This window comes from Podarcis erhardii, assembly GCF_964252035.2.
Source record: "Podarcis erhardii genome assembly, chromosome: 12".
Taxonomy (NCBI): Eukaryota; Metazoa; Chordata; class Lepidosauria; order Squamata; family Lacertidae; genus Podarcis; species Podarcis erhardii.
The window spans coordinates 1,372,049-1,392,122 of record NC_138513.1 but is presented as its reverse complement, the minus strand read 5'-3'; the positions used below and the strand labels follow the sequence as shown (position 1 = coordinate 1,392,122).

Below are 20,074 nucleotides of genomic sequence, written 5' to 3'. Positions count from 1 at the left end.
TCTCTCCTTATCTGACCCAGAAAGTGGCACAAATGACAGGATGTTTTCCTATGTCAGTTATGAGTTAGCACTAGGGAAGAAATCCTTGGAAGCTTCCTGATAGATGGAGAAATGTCAGTAAAGACTGATCATAGGCTTGGTTGCCAGGGCAACGAGGGACATCCAGTACCAAAAATGGTCAAATGGCCTGGGCCACTCCAAGGTGATTGTAGGGGTGAAGATACCAGTATGGAGCCATGCATGTTTTCTATCCAATGACCTATGACCTTTCTTGACGCATGTAAAGGAGATATTTTATGTTTAAGATTGCTTTATTTTTATCTTTTTTATTAAAGATTTTCTTGATTTACAAAAGTGTTTGCAATCTCTCTCTCTCGTATCCCCCCCATAACATTTTTACAAATCAGTTTCATTTGTTGAGATATTAGGAAGAATAGGGGGAAAGAGGTGGAGGGGGGAGAGACGGGTGTTTCTATTTTACTTAATATATGTGGGGTTTTGTGTCAGCGTTGCTTGTGCAGGTTCTCTGCTGTCCACTTGTGTTCCTTTGGTGGTGAGAGGTTGGGGTTGGCCCAGGGTGTGGTTGTTTGTTTGTGATTGGCTGTGGTGATCTTTGTTTTTGTGTGTGAGTGGGGTGGGCGGTTGTTTTGGATCAGGTTAGCTATATTGATTCGTATGCTGTCGGTGGATTTTTGTCATTGTCTTGTTGGGCTGTGGATGTGATAAAGGGGAGCCATACATCTTCTTCTGTTTGTCCCTGTGTCAGTTTCAGTTTATTGGTTAATTTTTCTAGTAAGGCTGTTTCCCATACTATCTGGTACCTTGGTCCATGCTTACTCCTGACAGGTCTCTCCAGTGTCTGGCTATGGTGTTTCTGGCTGCTGAAAGTAGGTGGGTTATGAGTTCTTTGTGGTGTAAGTGGGCATCAGTCTTGGAAGATGTTTAGTGAGGCCAATTCTGGGGTGATTTCTATTATTATTTTTTTATTAGAAATATTTATTAGAGTTTTTAAATACAAATGCACCAATAATAAACAATCTTACTTCTATCACAACGTAGTTTCATCACTTCTTTGGACTCCCTCACGTCTCCCGCTCCCATTTACATCGTTAAAAGGTTTTTCCAAGCAAATTATCAACTTGTTTACGATCTTATATCCACTCATTTAAGTATAATCTAGCAATTCTCCATAAAATTTATGTTTTCTTTAATCTCACTTATCATCAAATTCAAAATCTAATTTAGTGGTGGCCAATTTTTTATAATCTAGCATCCTTCTTAACATTCAACCAAATTACAATGTTTTTGTAAATACATCTTAAATTTCTTCCAGTCTTCCTCAATCCTCTCTTCTCCCAGGTCTCAGATTCTGCCAGTCATCTCGGCCAGTTGCATATAGTCCATCAGCTGCATCTGCCACTCTTCCAGTGTGGGTAGATCTTGAGTTTTCCAGTTTTTTGCGATGAGTATCCTTGCTGCCGTTGTTGCATACATAAAGAATGTTCGGTCCTTCTTTAACACCTTCTGGCCGACAATACCCAAAAGGAAGGCCTCTGGTTTCTTAGTGAAGGTATACTTAAATACCTTTTTCAACTCATTATATATCATTTCCCAGAAGGCCTTCACCTTAGGGCATGTCCACCAGAGGTGAAAGAATGTTCCTTCATTTTCTTTACATTTCCAACATTTATTATCAGACGAATGGTATATTTTGGCAAGTTTAACTGGGGTCATGTACCATCTATATATCATTTTCATTACATTTTCCTTCAGAGCATTACATGCAGTGAAGTTCAGCTTCTAACTTCGATTTCTCCACCTGGAACCCTAACTTTTTGTCATTTTTAAAAACTTCTTTAATCTGAGCATAATGTAACCAGTCTCGCACTTTGTCCTTCATTTTCTCCAAACTCTGCAATTTCCAATTGTCTCCATCTTTTTTGTAATGTTTCCCAATATTTTGGCCATTTGGCCTCCATATTGGGTCTTTTTCGGGCCTTAGCTTCCAGAGGTGAAAGCCACCTTGGAGTTTTATTTTCCAATAAGTCTTTGTATTTTGTCCAGACATTAAATACTGCTTTCCTGACAATATGGTTCTTAAAGGCCTTATTGATCTTAACCTTGTCATACCATAAGTATGCATGCCAACCAAAAGCATTGTTAAAACCTTCCAGGTCCAGTACGTCAGTGTCTTCGAGAAGTAGCCAGTCTTTTAGCCAGCAGAAAGCTGCGGCTTCATAGTACAACTTTAAGTCTGGCAGGGCAAAGCCCCCTCTTTCTTTCGCGTCTGTTAATATCTTAAACTTAATTCTGGGCTTTTTGCCCTGCCAGACAAATCTAGATATATCTTTCTGCCACTTCCGGAAGCACTCCGTCTTGTCCGCAATCTGTAGTGTTTGAAACAAAAACAACATTTTTGGCAATACATTCATCTTAATAGCAGCAATTCGGCCTAACAAAGAAAGCTTCAGTTTTTTCCAACTGTCCAAGTCTCTCTTAATTTCAGACCAACATTTTTCATAATTATCCTTAAATAGACTCAGATTTTTTGCTGTTATGTTTACCCCTAGGTACTTTACTTTTTTAACAACAGTTAGTTCTGTTTCTCTCTGAAACCGTTCTGACTCTGTATCTGTCAAATTTTTTCCCAACACCTTAGTTTTCTGTTTGTTTAATTTAAATCCCGCCACCCGACCAAAGTCTTGAATCAATTGTAATACTCTTTTCGTACTAGATTCTGGCTCCTGCAGGGTCAAAACTAGGTCATCTGCAAAAGCTTTAAGTTTGTATTGTTTCGCTCGACCTGAATCCTGAATTTCTAATACTTGCTTGGTTATTTTACTTATTTCTCGTATGGTTGTTGTCTAGAATAGTTGGATTTTGGGGCACTCCCACCACATGTGGAGGTATGTGCCTGTGGAGGTGCACCCTCACATTTCATTCTGAAGTGCCTTGCGGCAGACCTTCTCAACTGGCATGTTGAATTGAGTGAGCTCTGTCCTACTGCAATAGCTATAATAAATGCTGGGTCCCTTAATCAAGATTTGTTATTGTTGTTTAGTCGTTTAGTCGTGTCCAACTCTTCGTGACCCCATGGACCAGAGCATGCCAGGCACTCCTGTCTTCCACTGCCTCCCAGAATTTGGTCAAACTCCTGGACGTGAAAAATAGTTCTGTGGTTTATTCAAGAGGTGGTTGCTCTCTACTTGCGTAACAAACAAGGTGGTGTAGAAGTGAATTCTTACCACACATTGGTAAGCCATTTTTAGAGTGGCTCCTCTCACTCTCCTCTTTTCCAGGCTAAAGATATCCTGTTCCCTCAACCATTTGTCATAAGACTTGGTTTCTATATGCTTGCCCTCCTCTGTAGATGTTCCTGTTTGTTTGTTTGTTTGTTTGTTTGTTATTTATTCATGTTCTGTAGAGTAGTCTGACTTTTATTGTATTTCGTGTAAAGAAAAAAATCAATAACAATACCTTTTTAAAAACCACACACATGTAGCCAGTGTATGTGCAGATAATCAGAAGTCGCTGATTCTGACATTATGCTGGTCTACAACTATAATAAAGTGTTGTTGATTCTGGCATCCCTTCTTCTTTTGGCTGTTTCCCTGATTTCATTCTCCCACGCATGATCACTCTGGGCATTTGGGTCAGGGGAACGATAGCTTGCTCCAAGTCCTACATTTTGAGCAGACAGCAGAAAGGAATGCGGGTCTTGGTTAAGTGGTAATTAATTTACACTCTGGTTTTGAAAAACTGAACTAGTTCTAACTGCTTTTAAACTGAAGAATGAAACTTACAGCTGAATCCATAGCGTATATGCCATTCTTCCTTCCCCTACCAAAAAACTGCATTAAAAAATTCCTTCCAGTAGCACCTTAAAGACCAACTAAGTTAGTTCTTGGTATGAGCTTTCGTGTGCATGCACACTTCTTCATCTGAAGAAGTTTTGACTATGGCAGACCAACACGGCTACCTATCTGTAACAAAAAACTGCAGCTTGCCTTGAGATACACTTACGTTGTTGATTCTAAGATGGCTTTCCTGCGAACTTAGTCTCTGCCACATGAAACGATAGATCAATGGGTTTCGCTTTTTTGTTACCTGCCTCTCTAAAATTGGGATCTTATCTAAGCTTTTGGCTCCTCAAGATATTCCTGCTAGGGCAGAGCTGAAAACTTAGGTTTCTAAAGCTTTATTGCCCCTAGGATTGAGTTCTGAGGCTTAATTATTTTTTTTTTTACTGGATTTAGCTCCTCGCAGACAGTGCTTTCACCCTGCCCTTGTTAGAATTTCTGTGGATGCAACAAACAAATGGGGATACTTAGCCCTGCAGTTACAGAGCTGCTCAACTCAGTTTTTCCTCTGATGCTGTGTCACTGGCATTGAGATCGGCTGTGCCCTGAGAACATTTGTGCATGCTTGCTTTGTACCTGCAGCTGCAGGAAGGCTGATTGTGTCCTTCATTGATCATTTGAGCATCTGCAAGCCAAAGCTTATTAAAGTATAAAGTGGGGGAGAATACAACTCTTTTCTCCCAGGACCTTTTGTTCTCCAAGAGGAGAATTTCAAAAAGAGATTGCAGCGTTAAACTGCTGGATTGCAGCTGATGAATTCTGTCACCTTTGGCTGGAATGGGGATAATAGATTATTATGTGTTATTCTGATGTACATGTGTTATTTATTTTTATTCATTAGCTAATTATATTGACATCCTACCTTCCAAGGAGCTCAAGGCGCCATACATGGTCTTCTCCCAGCAACACAGGGGAGCATGCCAGGCTAAGAGACTGTGACAGTGTGATGATTCGAACCTCGGTCTCCCAGGTCCTAGTCCATCCAACACTCTCCACTCCCATCATTCCTGACTACCTTAGGGATGATAGGGCTTGTAGTCCAACAACATCTGGGGACTCAAGGTGGAGAAAGGCTGCTCTACACATTACACCATAGTGGCTCTCTTACGCATGGCGACCCACACCAGACAAGCCCCTTCTCTCTCTGGGGGAATGTGTAAGTGGGACTCCTGCTTCTCTCAGAGATTTCTCACCAAGGTCCTATGGCCCACGGGGGACACTTTTGTTGGGTTTAGCATCCTCTTGCATTGATGCTACCATGTTTTTTACCATGACAAGGACATGGGATCATAGGGGGCTCCTTTATCTCTGGGGGCTCTGTGTCTCCATGGACTGCAGACATTCTCCAAGGACATTCTCATTTTAAAGGACATTCCCAGCCCTATCTGGAGATGTTGGGGGTTGAATCCATAGCTCTATATACCACTCTTCACAAACCCAGGGTTTGTGTTTCCTTGGAATGAGGGACGGCGGAGACTGTGGTGTCTTTAGGATATATGGTTTATTTACACATATCTACAACCTGACCCTGCGATGGAGATCACAGCATCAATACCCCAAGAAGTTCTTGCTTGCCCCATAGTCGCAGCCTTGTATTCAAACAAATCCAGCATTTCTCTGTCCTACCCAATGCCTTGCTTCCAGCTTCCCCTACTCCTAACCCCACCTACCCTAACAACCTAACTCAAACCTAACCCTAAATCCCTAACCATAAGCTGGGACCTGAACATTAACCCCTAACCGGAACCCAACCCTCAAGCTCTAATCCGAAACTTGATGCCGAATCCTGTACAATTATCCCAACCCTAAAGCTAACAACCCTCTAACCCCACACCCTACCCTGAACCTTAATCCCTAACCCCTGAACTCAACCACTCTAACCGAAACCCCAACACAAACCCCTAACCCTAACGGTGACTTTAATCCAGGGGTAGTCAACCTTTTTATACCTACTGCCCACAAATGCATCGTTCTTGATGGTAAAATTTCCTTACCGCCCACCAGTGCTCGATGGAAGGAGGATTCAGCTTGTACCGTAGAACCCCCTACTACCCACCTAGAATCCTGAAATGCCCACTAGTGGGTGGTAGGGACCAGGTTGACAACCCCTGCTTTAACCCCTTACCCCTAATGTAACACTAACTGCAACCCCTATCCCTCAACCCTATTCCAAACCTAACCCTCTAATCCTACACCCCTAACCCTAATCCCTGACTCCTCATAAAAATCTATCACAGTTCTACTCGTCAGTCTTCCTGGGTTCATCAAAACCAGGTCAGCAACCTTTTTCAGTAGGGGGCCGGTCTACTGTCCCTCAGACCTTGTGGGGGGCCGGACTATATTTTGAAGAAAGAAATAATAATGAATTCCTGTGCCCCACAAATAACCCAGAGATGAATTTTAAATAAAAGCACACATTCTACTCATGTAAAAACACGCTGATTCCCAGACCGCGGGTTGGATTTAGAAGGCGATTGAGCCAGATCCGGCCCCCGGGCCTTAATATGCCTACCCATGAGCAAAATGAACCTCATGCCTCATGCTGCCTTTCCCTAAATTTTTGCTCCCCGAAGCACAGCCAATCACCATAGTCTCTTCTGCCCTGGAATCTAACTTGTGCCTACTTTCCTTGGGTACACAGACATAGGCAAGACCGCCAAATACATGAATGTGTGACGTGTTAAGTGTTCTTCCATGTCTAAGTTCCAAAGCCATACATGTAGCTCCCTGGACTGGTAGTCTATTTTGGAGACCCCCTTCTCCCCATATGCATTTGGGAAGGCGGGAGTCACTCATCACGAACCTAGCCATTTCCAGAAGAGATCTAAACTTTCTCTCAGTGACTGAGCTTTGCTTCAAGGTGTGGCTAACACTCCTCAGGTGTGTTATTCCTTCCTCATTCAAGAGGGTTTTCATGTGGTGTGAGAGAAACCATTTGGATCCCTTTCCAATCGGGCTTCAGGCCCTATCATGGGACTGAAACAGCCTTGGTCACACAGGTCAAGGATTTCCGGTGAACTACGGACGGAGGTGAAGGCTGTTTCCTGGTTCTGCTGGATCTCTCAGTGGTTTTTGATACTGTTGGCCACAGCATCGTTCTGGACCGTCTAGGAGGGGCGGGAGCTGGAGGAACTGTTATGCAATGGTTCTGCTTCTTCCTCCTGGACCGTGTCCTTATTTTCTGTGTGTCCTCAGCAGATACCAGGAAGAGCTTCATGATGACACCATCCTGGACATGCAAAGGACGACAGTTGCAGTTAGCAGCAGCACAAATCTGCAACTTGGAGGTTCTTGAAGTACGAATTACTTGTCAACGTCTTCAGAGAATTGATCAGCATTGATGGCTACCTCGTCAATGTTGCCTCGTCAATTAAATTCATACACAGCCATTGAAAGATGGTTTCTCTGCACTATGAGTTCTTTGATGGGCAGTGAGATTGGTGGTTACTGAAGCTCTTCCAAGCCCTACTATGGTTTCCCCCTTGTATGAATTCTTTGATGGGCTGTGAGATTGCCCCTCTTATTGAAACTTTTTCCACATTCCAAGCACTGATACGGTCTCTCCCCTGTATGAATTAGATGGTGGGAAATGAGACTTAACTTCTGGGTGAAGGTGTTCCCACATTCCAAGCACTGATATGGTTTCTCCCCTGTATGAATTGTTTGGTGGAAAGTGAGATTTCTCTTACAACTGAAGGTGTTTCCACATTCCAAGCATTTAAATGGTTCCTCCCCACTATGAAGTCTTTGGTGGGAATTGAGACTTTCCTTCCAGGTGAAGCTTTTCCCACATTCCATGCACTGATATGGTTCCTCCCCACTATGAATTCTTCGGTGGGAATTGAGACTATCTTTCCGACTGAAGCTCTTCCCACATTCCAAGCACTGATATGGTTTTTCTCCAGTATGAATTCTTTGATGGGGTGTGAGATGGCAGCTCTTACGGAATCTCTTTCCACATTCCAAACATTGATATGGTTTCTCCCTTGTATGAATTATTTGATGGGAAATGAGATTTTTCTTCTGGTTGAAGCTCTTTCCACATTCCAGGCACTGATACGGTTTATCCCCTGTATGATTTCTTTGATGGGATGTCAGACTTTCTCTCCGAATGAAACTCTTTCCACATTCCAAGCACTGGTATGGATTTTCCCCGGAATGAATTCTTTGATGGCAAGTGAGATTTTTCTTATGGGTGAATCTCTTTCCGCATTCCAAGCACTGATATGCTTTCTCCCCTGTATGAATTATTTGATGGGAGGTGAGATTGGAGTTCCGGCTGAAGCTCCTTCCACATTCCAAGCACTGATAGGGTTTCTGTCCATTGGGATTTCTCTGATGGGAAGAGGAATGGGAGCTCTGCCTGAAACCCTCTCCACACTCCAAATATTGAAATGTTTTTTTCACTGTGAGGATTTTCTCCTCTTCTCTCTTGTTCCTGATTTCCAATTCATCACCACCTGCAATGAAGAGAGAAACAAATTAGGAAGAAATGGAGCCCCAAATTACTGAACGATGCTAATGAATGCTTCTGATAGAGGAAGAACTGAATGGAATTAGTTGTGAGGTCTTCCTACAGGGTTTGCTACCTTTGCTAACTGGCATTAACAGACATATCTTTGGTAACCTGAGTTCGGAAAAGCATAGCTCTTTCTTGTTTGGCCCTATCATGGAAGCCTGCCTTTTTTGGTAATAAAAAACCTGACAGAAGCAATGAAATAAAATAAATAAACATCCTGGCAGAAGCTACTGCAGCTTCCCTTGCCACTCCAAAGCCTACATTTTAACAGTCCGTTCATTTCAGAGCAGCCTGGTCATTGTTTAAAAAGGCATAACTGGAGGAAAAACATTCACAGACAAAACATTAGATAGCTCTCCATTCAAGGTGTGCTTTTGGGGGGGGGGTTAGAATCCCTGATGTTGTACGTGGTCTGGCTGAGCCCCATCAAAATATTGGAGGTTCGTTACATAGAGATACTGTATGTACTGAATTCCAAAACTGATATTATCATCCAACAGGAGCCTTACCAAGCGAGTCCATGATCCCACGATTTTCCTCCATGACTTCCTTATGCAGAGCTCTCTGGTCAGGATCCAGCAATGCCCATTCCTCGTCTGTGAAACGGAGAGCTACATCTTCAAAGCACAATGGACCCTAAAATGAAAAAGCATGTTCCTCTTAGACAGCATAAGGATTATCTACTACACACAGCTCTGTTGTTTTCTGCCTGTCAGTGGCTGTGTTGTTTTAATGGGATTGTTTTCCTGCATATTTTAATTGCACACGAAATTCTTTTAATGTATTTAATTGTGTCTTTTAATGACGGGTATTAATCTTTTGGAAAAGAGTGGAACTCCACAAGGTGGTCTTCAGATCATTTTATCTGCGCAAGCCTTCCCGTCTGCCCCATGGAAGGACCCCCTGTCCACTGTTCTGGGGCAGAACCTTCCTGGTGCCTTAAAGCCAGCTTCAAGGGGCACATGGGGGCACAGGGAAGGGGGTGAGAGGGAAAATAGCCTCAATGTGCAGCTGGTGGGGCTGTTAGGTGAATCCTCACCATTCTGTTGTAAGGTTTTCCAACAGCTTATAAGCCGATTTTAGCATTAAGAGATAAAGATGTAAATTAAACTGAAGCCACTGATAAATAATCCTAGCAACCTTCTGAAGGCCAGTCTAGGTGAGGATCCTTATTCTCAACACATAAACCTTGATTGACATGCTCAGACATTGTTCAGGGCAGCTTTGACAGAAGTCAAGAGGAGGAGAGGGGATTCCTTTGGGCCGAAAAGCAGTCTGGCTGCCCCACCCCTCTGCCTCTTCCCCACAAGGCTCCTTCCCGCTACCTGGTCTGGTTCCACAGCCACTGCTTCTGCTCCACCTCCATGGAAAGGCAGATGAGGAGGTCTTGCCAGCATCCTTCTGTCACCTGACAAAGTTAAATGGGAAGCCATGAGTGTGTGCTTCTCTCAGAGGTGAAGCTGTGCATCTCTAGCTACAGGTGGGCCTTAGAAAAAGCCTCACTTGCCGCTTTCATTTGGACATTTGTACCCATTTTGTCGTTTACCTGTGTAAAAAGACATCTCCCCTCCTTAGGATTCTAGGTCACAAATGTTTTCTCCAAAAAGATGTGAAGAACTCTCAGATCCACAGAATGTGACCAAAGAGGAAAAAACCTCATTGTTTCCTACCTGGGGGCCTCTCTCTGGTGTCCAACAGAGTCCTCTTTGCCTCAGAGGAATCCAGGTCCATCTCTGCAAATGGATACTTTCCCTGAAAGAGCAAGAAGGATTTGAGAAGAATTAGAAAAAGAATGGCAGATGTAAACGCTCTAATGAGAGCCAGTGTGGTGTAGTGGTTAAGAGCGGTAGACTCGTAATCTGGGGAACCGGGTTCGTGTCTCCGCTCCTCCACCTGCAGCTGCTGGGTGACCTTGGGCCAGTCACACTTATTTGAAGTCTCTCAGCCCCACTCACCTCACAGAGTGTTTGTTGTGGGGGAGGAAGGGAAAGGGGATTGTTAGCCGCTTTGAGACTCCTTTGGGTAGTGATAAAGCAGGATATCAAATCCAAACTCTTCTAATGGCGTCAGACATCATTCCTTGGAAGCTTTCCAGAAAAGGATGGGCAAACTATTACAGTGTTGGGGGAACTCTCCCTCCTGTTAAGAGCCCCTTGAGAGTATCCAGAGGAAAGTCTCTCTCACCTGCTTTCTCTCTGCCTGCTTCCTCTCCTCTGCCTGACTCAGGAGGAATCCTTCGGCCAGGGCCACCGCCTGGGAACTGGTCTCCGCTCCACATTCCCTCACCCAGCTCTCCATCTCCGGAGGAAGGACAGCCAGGAACTGCTCCAAGATCACCAGGTCCAGCATCTGAGCTTTCGTGTGCCTTTCTGGCTTCAGCCACTGATGGCAAAGGTGGTAGAGTCGGCTGCAAGCCTCTCTGGGTCCATTGTCCTCTTGGTAGCAGAACTGCCTGAACTGCTGGCTCCGCACACCTGAGCAGAGGGTATCCTTCTCATTCACGATCTTCTGCATGGAGATTTCCCAGAATCCTTCACTGCTCTCAGTTTCAATGGCATGGTCTCTTCCTGCTTCAGGGCCAGCTGAGTCTTGCTCATCCATCTGTGCTCTCAGGAAGCCTCCAAGATATCGGAAGGAACCCTTGGTCTTCTGCCAAGTTCTGTCTGTCCTCATGAGAGGGGCTACCAAATCCTACAAAGCAAATACATTATTCTGTTATAAATTTCATACACTGTCAGGAGAAGAGAAAATGTCCCCTGAGCAAGCATGGCTGAGTCTTGCTAGGAACAAGGCCTGTACCCCCTCACAGCTCATATTCTTAGCTTTCTTCAAGAAACAAGCAAACAAGCAGGCAAGAAGGAGAAGCAAGCCTCTAGCCCACCTAGAAGGAAAGTTACCATGCGAAATGTGGAGGCAACTGAAGGGATTTCTGTGCCAAGAATGAGCCTGGTTGCTCCTGCCTTTCAATAGTTTCAGTCAAAGATTGAAGTCGGAACTGTGATTGACAAATGAGTAATGTGTATGGGGTGGAGTTCATTTCCAGGCTCAATTCAAGGATTCACCTAGGCCCCCAAATATCTGACAAACTGTCTCATTCTCTACAGACCATCTTGGATGTTCAGGTTGGCAGAGGGGGTCCTCCTGGTAGTTTCATCACCACCCTCAGAGTTTTCGGTGGGGGTGACCCAAGAGTGGGCATCTTGATGGCAGTTCCTCAGTGAGGGAATTCCCTCCCAAGAGAGGCCAGTCGGGCACCTTCCCCTCTTTACCACCATATCTGACTGCTGAGACGTGTGTTTTTAATACTGAATATGGTTGCAACCAGCCCTGGGTTATAAATGTAGTTTTAGTAATAAGAGTAACAAAAATAACCACTGGAACAATAAAAAAATAAAGTGTAGGGGGGAGGAAAATAAAAGCGCAAGAAAACACCCACTCACCCCATCAGCAATTGGCTCAGTGTGGTTGATCTAAATTGAAATTATCTTCACTTTGAACGCCGCTCCCACATTCAACCAAAGACCAACATTTTTTTAATTTCATTGGTAACATAGGGAGAAATATGACTATTACTCTTAATTAACCACAAAGGCTCCTGACATTGCAGAGGGTTGGACTAGATGATCCTCAGGACCCCTTCCAACTGATTCTATGGCTTCCTCCACAGTATCCCTGGGATACTGTAATACCCCTCCCCTCCCTCTCACTATATAGAAGGGTCTGGTGACTTCTGTTTCAGTGTATCTGAAGAAGTGTGCATGCACACGAAAGCTCATACCCAGAACAAACTTAGTTGGACTCTAAGGTGCTACTGGAAGGAATTTTATTATTATTATTATTATTTTGTTTCGACTATGGCAGACCAACACGGCTACCTACCTGTTACCTGGGAGCCATAGTTATGGATGCTGGCAGTTGCTAGGAGACACCCCCCCCTCCCCAGAGTGGTTTAACAATCCACCCTCCTTGCCAGGGAACTCAGATAATTGTCCCTTGGGCAAAGGGGGCTGGTGGAAGAAGGGGGCGCTGCCTGTTTCACCCCCAGCTGAGTTTGCTTCCTTTCCTTGGGTGGTGAGACCCCCCAAGGGCGCAGGCGGGTTAGCCAGGAGTCTGGATTGCATCAGGACGAACTCAGCATCAGAACAGAAGATGAGTTCCACAGGATCAGGCCAAAGGGCCCACTGTGGGCGGCAGAGCAGACCCACCCTGGCTCCCCTATCCTCCTCTACGAATTTGCCTCTTCCTCCTCCTTTTAAAGCCATCCAGGTTGGTGACTTTGCCTGCCTCCTGCAGGAGGGAGTTCCCAAGGTTTAGCTCTGCAGCGCAGGAAGAAGCACTTTATTTCTCTGCCCTCCACCTTCCAACATTCCTTCTTTCTTCACTGCACGGATCAGGTTTTCATTTTCACTGTGTATTTAATGTCCGAATGTTTCCGTCTGGCTACCACCTCTGGTAATAGATGTGACCTGAGCATCAATGCGAATTGGGTTTATGTGCATGACTTTTCCCCCGACCCAAAGACCAGAACCCTCTCCCCCCCCACCCCCACCCGCGCCCAAAGTGGAGGAGCAGAGGTGCAGAGGAGGAACTCTCCTTGGCTTTGCAGAGAGGAAGGGGTGGAGGGGGACCCTCTGCTCCCTGATTTGGTGGGTCCTCCATGCATGAGCCGAACAGACCCACCCCCTGCAGCCCTGGGACCCCCCCCTTCTCCCCAATGCACCACAGGGGGAAGAGAGGGGAGACTCACCAGGTCCCCCGAGGGGCCACCAAGGCAGCATTTGCAGAGGGAGATCCAAGCCACCCCTCCCCCTATGCAAGCGGGGGGGGGGCTGGAGGGAGAGGGTTTAGCTCTTGGGGGGGGGACCTGCCCCCTCCTTTATTTCCTCTCCTCTCTAGGAATCCAGCTCCGCTCCTTTTAACCCTTGCAAAGCCCTCGTCCCGCCCTTCTGGAAAGCAGGAACCCCGAAGGAGCCCCGGGCATCGCGCACAGCCAGAAGAGAGGCTTCATTTTGGGGGGGGCGTCCTGGCTGGGCTCTGAGCTGCCCCCTTCCTTGGCCACGAACGAGAGGAGCAGCTGGCGGGGAAAAGGCTCTGCAAGAAGCAGGAGTCGCCTTCCTAGAATCCAAAATGCCAGAGACACCTGGCTGCGAAACCTCTTCGGGCTCCTCGGGAAGGGACCCCAGGGGTCATCTAGTCCAACCCCCTCGTGCAAGGAGCATCCCCTGCAGACGCCCCCCCCCCCCGTGCCTCTGCTTACTAACCTCCAGGGGAGGAGAGCCCACCACCGCCAGACTCAGAGAAATAGGAGAGCTGGGACCCCGCAAGGCCATCTAGTCCAGCCCCCGGCCAGGCCAGGCCCTCGCCCGCTCGCTCCCCCGCCCCTCTCTGTACTCAAGCCCCGGAGGCGGAACCTTCGCGCGCGGGCCCGGCCGCCAGGGGGACGCCTTTCCTGAAGGGACGCGGAGCGCCTTCCGCCTCCGCCTCGCTCTGCCTCTCGTGTCATGGCGGCGGCCCCTCAGTGGAAAACACTGGGGTTTGGGGGGAGAATAGAGCAGCTTCAAGCAGGTGCTCTATAGCAGAAGCGGTTTGTTAAGCCTCCTAAGTTAAGAGCTTAGGGCCCCACTCTTTGGGGCCCCCAAAAATTAAAGGAACAAATAACCTGGATGTACATTTCCAAAATATAAGATAAAAAACAAATAAAATAAAACCTACATACAGCAACTGTGTTTTGTGTTGAGTCGGCTCCTAATTGTTATGTGCCAATGGCTTCAGATACACCTTCGTCTTCTTTGGCGATCACTCGTAGCCGAGTAAGATTGTCCTCCATAAACACGGTTTTAACAATGAGTCCGTGACTGTGGAGACCATATAGCAGATCAACACAAAAAACAGCAACAATTTGTTGTTGGCAAAAGGACAGCTGAACATAGAAATTACCTTCAGTAGCTTCAGTAGCTTCAGTACCTTCAGTAAAGGGACCCAGCATACAGCTTCCGGGTCATGTGGCCAGCATGACTAAGCCATTTCTGGCGAACCAGAGCAGCGCACAGAAACACTGTGTACCTTCCCGCCGGAGCGGTACCTAGTTATCTACTTGCACTTTGACGTGCTTTCAAACTGCTAGGTTGGCAGGAGCAGGGACCGAGCAACGGGAGCTCACCCCGGCGTGGGGATTCGAACCGCCGACCTTCTGATCGGCAAGTCCTAGGCTCTGTGGTTTAACCCACAGCGCCACCCGCGTCCCTTCAGTTTAACCCACAGCACCACCTGTGTCCCTTCAGTAGCTTAGGGCCGCATCAAACCTCAATCCAGCCCTCCTCTTAACACTAGTTGTACAATTCCTGTCTCCCTGGAAGTAAGCCCCACTAAGGGCAACAGGTCTTAAGTGTTTGAGGATTGAGGATTGCAACCTAAAGCACCTTGCAGAACAGCAGTGGGCTTTTCAAGAGTGGAAAGCCCTCCTTTGGGGCAACAGATTCTTCATCCTTGAAGAAGACAGGACAAAGTTGTTCACACAATATGCAAAAGTCGTACCTTGCCATGATGATGATGATGATTCGGGGAAGTTTTTAATGTGTGACATTTTAATGTATTTTTAATCTTTGTTGGAAGCCGCCCAGAATGGCTGGGGAAACCCAGCCAGATGGGTGGGGTATAAATAAATTATTATTATTATTGTCATTATTATTGGCATCTTGATCGATGGTTGAGTTTACATCACAGTCCTAAGCATTTCTACCCAGAAGCAAATTCCTCTGAGCAATGGGACCAAGTGTAGACTAACAGTTTTGGATTGCAGCCTTAAACTGCTCTAAATATACCTGGATGGGGTCTGAGCCAACTATGCCAAAACAGAGGCCTGTCTTGGATGAGATCTGTCTGTTATTGGATCCGTCAGGTTTGCCTCCTTTTATCACGGATATCTCTGATTGTGGGGCAAATGTATTGTGTGGAGCAGAGTTGGCTCCCCTGTTGGCACTACTCCCTCTGTGCACTCTCAGAGTCTGTTTTGCAGTTCCTGGAGGCTGTTTCTACTGTACTATTAGCTGCTTCTGTCCCAATGATCAAGTCCTGGAGCAGGGTTCCCCAGCTGTTTTTGTACTACAATTCCCATCAGCCTCTGGATGATGGGAGTTGTAGTCCAAAACCAGCTGGAGACCCAAGTTTGAGAAACGCTGCACTACAGCAAAGGGTCAATACAAATACAGTAGAATATACAACTGAAATGTTACGTTTGTTTTACTACTAATACTGTATTTGAGATACTAATGAGGTCTTGTTTTATTTTGGCTTTTGTCATGAACCATTAGATCTGCTTTTTTATAGTAGCATCACTGGGCAGCTGTCAACATGGATGGATGGCAAAGTGCAGTCCCAATTGGTTCTGTCCATAAAAGCCTCACCTACCACAATCCTCACCACCACGGCTCCAGTTTTGCTTCACTGTTAAGTGATGTATTTTAGTGTCAATATTTGCACGTTCTTTTTCTTCCAATAGTCAAAGACCAATGTCTGTTGTGACAAAGCCTCCTTCGAATGTGTATATGTACCTGAGCTTCACAGCCTCACCTACCTCACAGGGTTATTGTCAGATTAAATGAGGAGGGGGAGAGCCATGTGGCACCACCTCAAGCTCCTTAGAGAAATCAGTGGTACATTAATGCAATAAATGAATTTCAATAGGGACAAATGTCAGGTTCTGCACTTGGGCAGGACAAACCAGCTGCACCAGTATAAGACAAGGGAAACCTGCCTTGGCAACAGTACATGTGAAAAGGATCTAGGGGTCTTAGCAGACCACAAGCTGAACATGAGTCCATAATGTGATTTCTTGGATACTCGAAGCCCCTTAACATTAAGGGTAACATATCTTCATACTTCAAAATACTTTTAGCCCATTTATTTTTTGTTGAATATTCATTAATCCGTATCCAGTTCCATATCTTCCGAACCCATTCCTGTAGGCCATGATGTATCATACTAATTTAGAAATACCATTCCTTTGATTTCTGCTTCTTCCATTCCACTTGGTGTGTCCAAAACAGTCATTCATGGGGTTTGTTCCATGAATTGGTGATTCTCCTTGTTCAGATTTGCTCCGACACTGCCCCCCAGGCCTGTGCCCCCTTCCCACTTGAGCCAAGGTGCAAAGCTTTGACCCGAGTCTTTACTAGGTTTTTCACCAAACACCCCCTTGATTCTGTCTGTCATCACAGAGAACTCTTATCTGAACACTTCGCCCCTAACATAGCAAAGGAGGAGGTGTGTAGTGGAATGCAACTCAGATAGATAGATAGATAGATAGATAGATAGATAGATAGATGATAGATAGATAGATAGATAGATAGATAGATAGATAGATAGATAGATGAGAGAGAGAGAGAGAGATATGATAGATAACAAGGGTTCCCAGGTAACTTTGTGTACATAAATGCATGTTTTCAAATGTTCCTGTTTCTTTCTTTTTTAATAGTTTATTTATTTATTTTATTACATTTGTACACCGCCCTTAACCCGCAGATCTCAGGGCGATACACAACATAAATATACAATATAAAAACACCAAGTGCATGATGATAAAAACAAGAACAGGAATCAAATCACGAACTCCCACCTCTTCCCCCAACTATAACAAGGGGTAAAGGGACCCCTGACAGTCGTGGATGACTCTGGGGTTGCTGCACTCACCTCGCCCTATAGGCCGAGGGAGCCGGCGTTTGTCCGCAGACAGTTTTTCCGGGTCATGTGGCCAGCATGACTAAGCCGCATCTGGCGAACCAGAGCAGTGCACGGAAACGCCGTTTACCTTCCCGCTGGAGCGGTACCTATTTATCTACTTGCACTTTGACGTGCTTTCGAACTGCTAGGTTGGCAGGAGCAGGGACTGAGCAACGGGAGCTCACCCCGTCGTGGGGATTCGAACCACCAACCTTCTGATCGGCAAGTCCTAGGCTCTGTGGTTTAGACCACAGCGCCACCCGCATCCCTAACAAGGGGTATTATAAAGCTGTTCCTTTACTGCTAATCTACCCAATGCAACACTGCTTCAAAACAACCCCTACTTTCACTCTCCACCTATCTCTACTGAAGCGACTATAGACCATCTCAGGAGAGCTGCTCCCTGCCTTGCAGGCCTTTTCCCACCTGGCCTGGGCGGACTGATGGACTGACTCCAGCTGCAATGGCTGAGCCTGTTGAACAGTCTCTGGGGCTTAGGGGCTTTTTGGGTGAGGGGTTGTCGCTGTCGAGTTTTTTGTATCTTTATTATCTTTATTATTTTACTATTTATTGAATTTATATACCACCCTATACCTGGAGGTCTCAGGGCAGTTCACATAAAAAGATCACAGTATATAAAATAAAAATAAAAGCAATAATCTAATAATACTCCCCCCCAAAAGAGCTACATTTTAAAAGGGTATTGGATGTTAACCAAAGGCCTGGTTAAAAAGGACGGCTTTTGCCTGGCACCTAAAGGTGTATAATGAAGGTGCCAGACGAACTTCCCTGAGGAGAGCATTCCACAGACGGGGAGCCACTGCAGAGAAGACCCCGCTCTCGTGTTGCCACCCTCCAGACCTCTCGAGGAGGAGGCATATGAAGGAGGGATTCAGAAGATGATCTCAGGGTCCGTGTGGGTTCATATAGAAAAAGTCAGTCCTTGAGGTATTATGGTCCTGAGCCATTTAAGGCTTTATAGGTCAAAACTAACACTTTGAATTGGGCCCAGAAACTAATCGGTAGCCAGTGCAGTCAGACCAGGATCGGTGTAAGATGCTCAGACCATCTTGCTCCTGTGAGCAACCTGGCTGCTGAATTCCGCACCAGCTGAAGTTTCTGAACCGAATCTTTATCTTAGATCTTGTTGTGATTTATGTGAAAACTGCTCAGTTTGGTGCTTTCAAGCTCGGAGCCAATAATCTCCCACTTCAGCGTTCCTACCCCCCCCTCCCACGCCCTAACTAAAATTTCCTTAAAACCACCATTCTACTTACTTACCACTATTACATTAATTACTTTGATACAGGTGTATACAACTTTAAATACAAAACACCAGAACACTACACACAAACATTAAGGAGATGCACAAGCATGCAAATTTTCCAAGAGTGTTACTAGAGAGCAAGTGATTAGGTATAGTGATAAGGGCTTCAGGAACCCTGGGAGACTTGGGTTCAAATCCCAATTTGGCCATGAAGCTGAATAAATGGATTTCAAATAGGACAAATGTCAGGTTCTGCAGTTAGGCAAGAAGAACCAGTTGCACAAATATAAGGTGGAGTCTCCTGGCTTGCCACAAGCTGATCATGAGAAAACAAAGTGATGCAGCAGCAAATTCACTTAATGCTATTCCAGGCTGCAGCAGCAGAAGTCTAGTGTGTCCAGATCAAGGGAAGTAATAGTACCAATCTGTTCTGCCTTCCTCAGACCACACCTGGAATCCTTTGTTCAGTTCTGGGCACCACAATTTAAGAAGGATATTGACAAGTTGGAATGGGTTCTGAGGAGAGCGACCAAGATGATCAAGGGTCTGGAAACCAAGCCTGATGAGGAACAGTAACGGTATTTGGGTATGTACTGAAAAAGAGAAGAGATGATAGGCATCCTCAAATATCTAAAAAGCTATCACATAGAAGATGGAGCAAACTTATTTTCTCCTGCTCTGGAGGGTCGGACATGTACCAATGGATCCAGGTTACAAGAAAGCAGATTCCAACTAAAAATGAGGAAAAACGTTCTGACGGTAAGAGGTGAATTGGACCAGATAGCACTGGGTCCCGTCCAGCTCTACAATCCTTTGATTCTACCCGATGTGAGTTCTTTGATGGGAAATGAGATGGGTTCTCTGACTGAACCTCTTTCCGCATTTCAAGCACTGATAGGGTTTCTCCCCTGTATGAGTTCTTTCATGGGAAGTGAGATGGGCACTCTGACTGAATCTTTTCCCACATTTCAAGCACTGATAGGGTTTCTCCCCTGTGTGAATTCTTTGATGGGAAGTGAGACTTTCTTTCCGACCGAAGCCCTTTCCACATTCCAAGCACTGATACGGTTTTACCTCACTGTGAATATATTTATGTCGACGGAAGTTTGTGATTGTATTAAAGCTCTTTCCACATTCCAGACACTGATATGGTACCTCCCCTGTATGAATAATTTGATGGGAAATGAGGCTTAGTTTTTGGGTGAAGCTCTTTCCACATTCCAAGCACTGATAGGGTTTCTCCCTGCTGTGAATTCTTTGATGCGAAGAGAGACTTTCCTTCTGATCGAACATCTCTGAACTCTCCAAATATTGATATGGCTTCTCCATTGTGTGGATTGGGTTGTGGTCTCCCTTAAGATTAGAATCCGCAATGAAGCTCTTTCCATATTCCAAACACTGAAATGGTTTCTCCCCAATATGAAATATTTTGTGGGAAGAGAGTTTGGCACTATGACTGAAGCTCTTCCCACAATCCAAGCACTGATAGAGTTTCTCCCCTGTATGAATTCTTTGATGGCCCTTGAGATGGGAACTCTGACTGAAACTTTTTCCACATTCTGAGCAGAGATACGGTTTCTCCCCTGTATGAATTCTTTCATGGGATGTGAGATGGGCTCTCTTACTGAAGCTCTTTCCACATTCTGAGCAGAGATAAGGTTTCTCCCCAGTATGAATACTTTGATGGACCGTGAGACCAGGCCTGTGACT

General features: G+C 45.5%; 2 protein-coding genes across 2 annotated transcripts in view; both read right to left on the bottom strand.

Annotated features, from left to right (window-relative positions):
- LOC309325899 (uncharacterized protein) overlaps positions 1 to 20,074 on the bottom strand; it is a 77,726-nt gene that overhangs the window by 48,822 nt on the left and 8,830 nt on the right. The gene's annotated exons all lie outside the window — the stretch shown is intronic.
- LOC309325945 (uncharacterized protein) lies at positions 5,349 to 13,748 on the bottom strand. Its single transcript, XM_081834353.1, has 7 exons — positions 13,641 to 13,748; positions 10,564 to 11,070; positions 10,050 to 10,131; positions 9,705 to 9,787; positions 8,889 to 9,015; positions 6,950 to 8,320; positions 5,349 to 5,998 (listed from the first exon to the last, which is right to left on the bottom strand). The coding sequence occupies exons 1-6, from the start codon at positions 13,707 to 13,709 to the stop codon at positions 7,329 to 7,331; spliced, it is 1,860 nt and encodes a 619-aa protein (XP_081690479.1). The 5' UTR covers positions 13,710 to 13,748; the 3' UTR covers positions 5,349 to 5,998; positions 6,950 to 7,328.

Coding starts and splice junctions, on each gene's coding strand:
- LOC309325945 (XM_081834353.1), bottom strand. CDS start 13,709: ATGGCCTTGCGGGGTCCCAGCTCTCCTATTTCTCTGAGTCTGGCGGTG. Junction 11,071..13,640: donor TGGGCTCTCCTCCCCTGGAG/GTTAGTAAGCAG, acceptor TTTGCTTTGTAG/GATTTGGTAGCCCCTCTCAT. Junction 8,321..8,888: donor TGGGATCATGGACTCGCTTG/GTAAGGCTCCTG, acceptor TCTTCATTGCAG/GTGGTGATGAATTGGAAATC.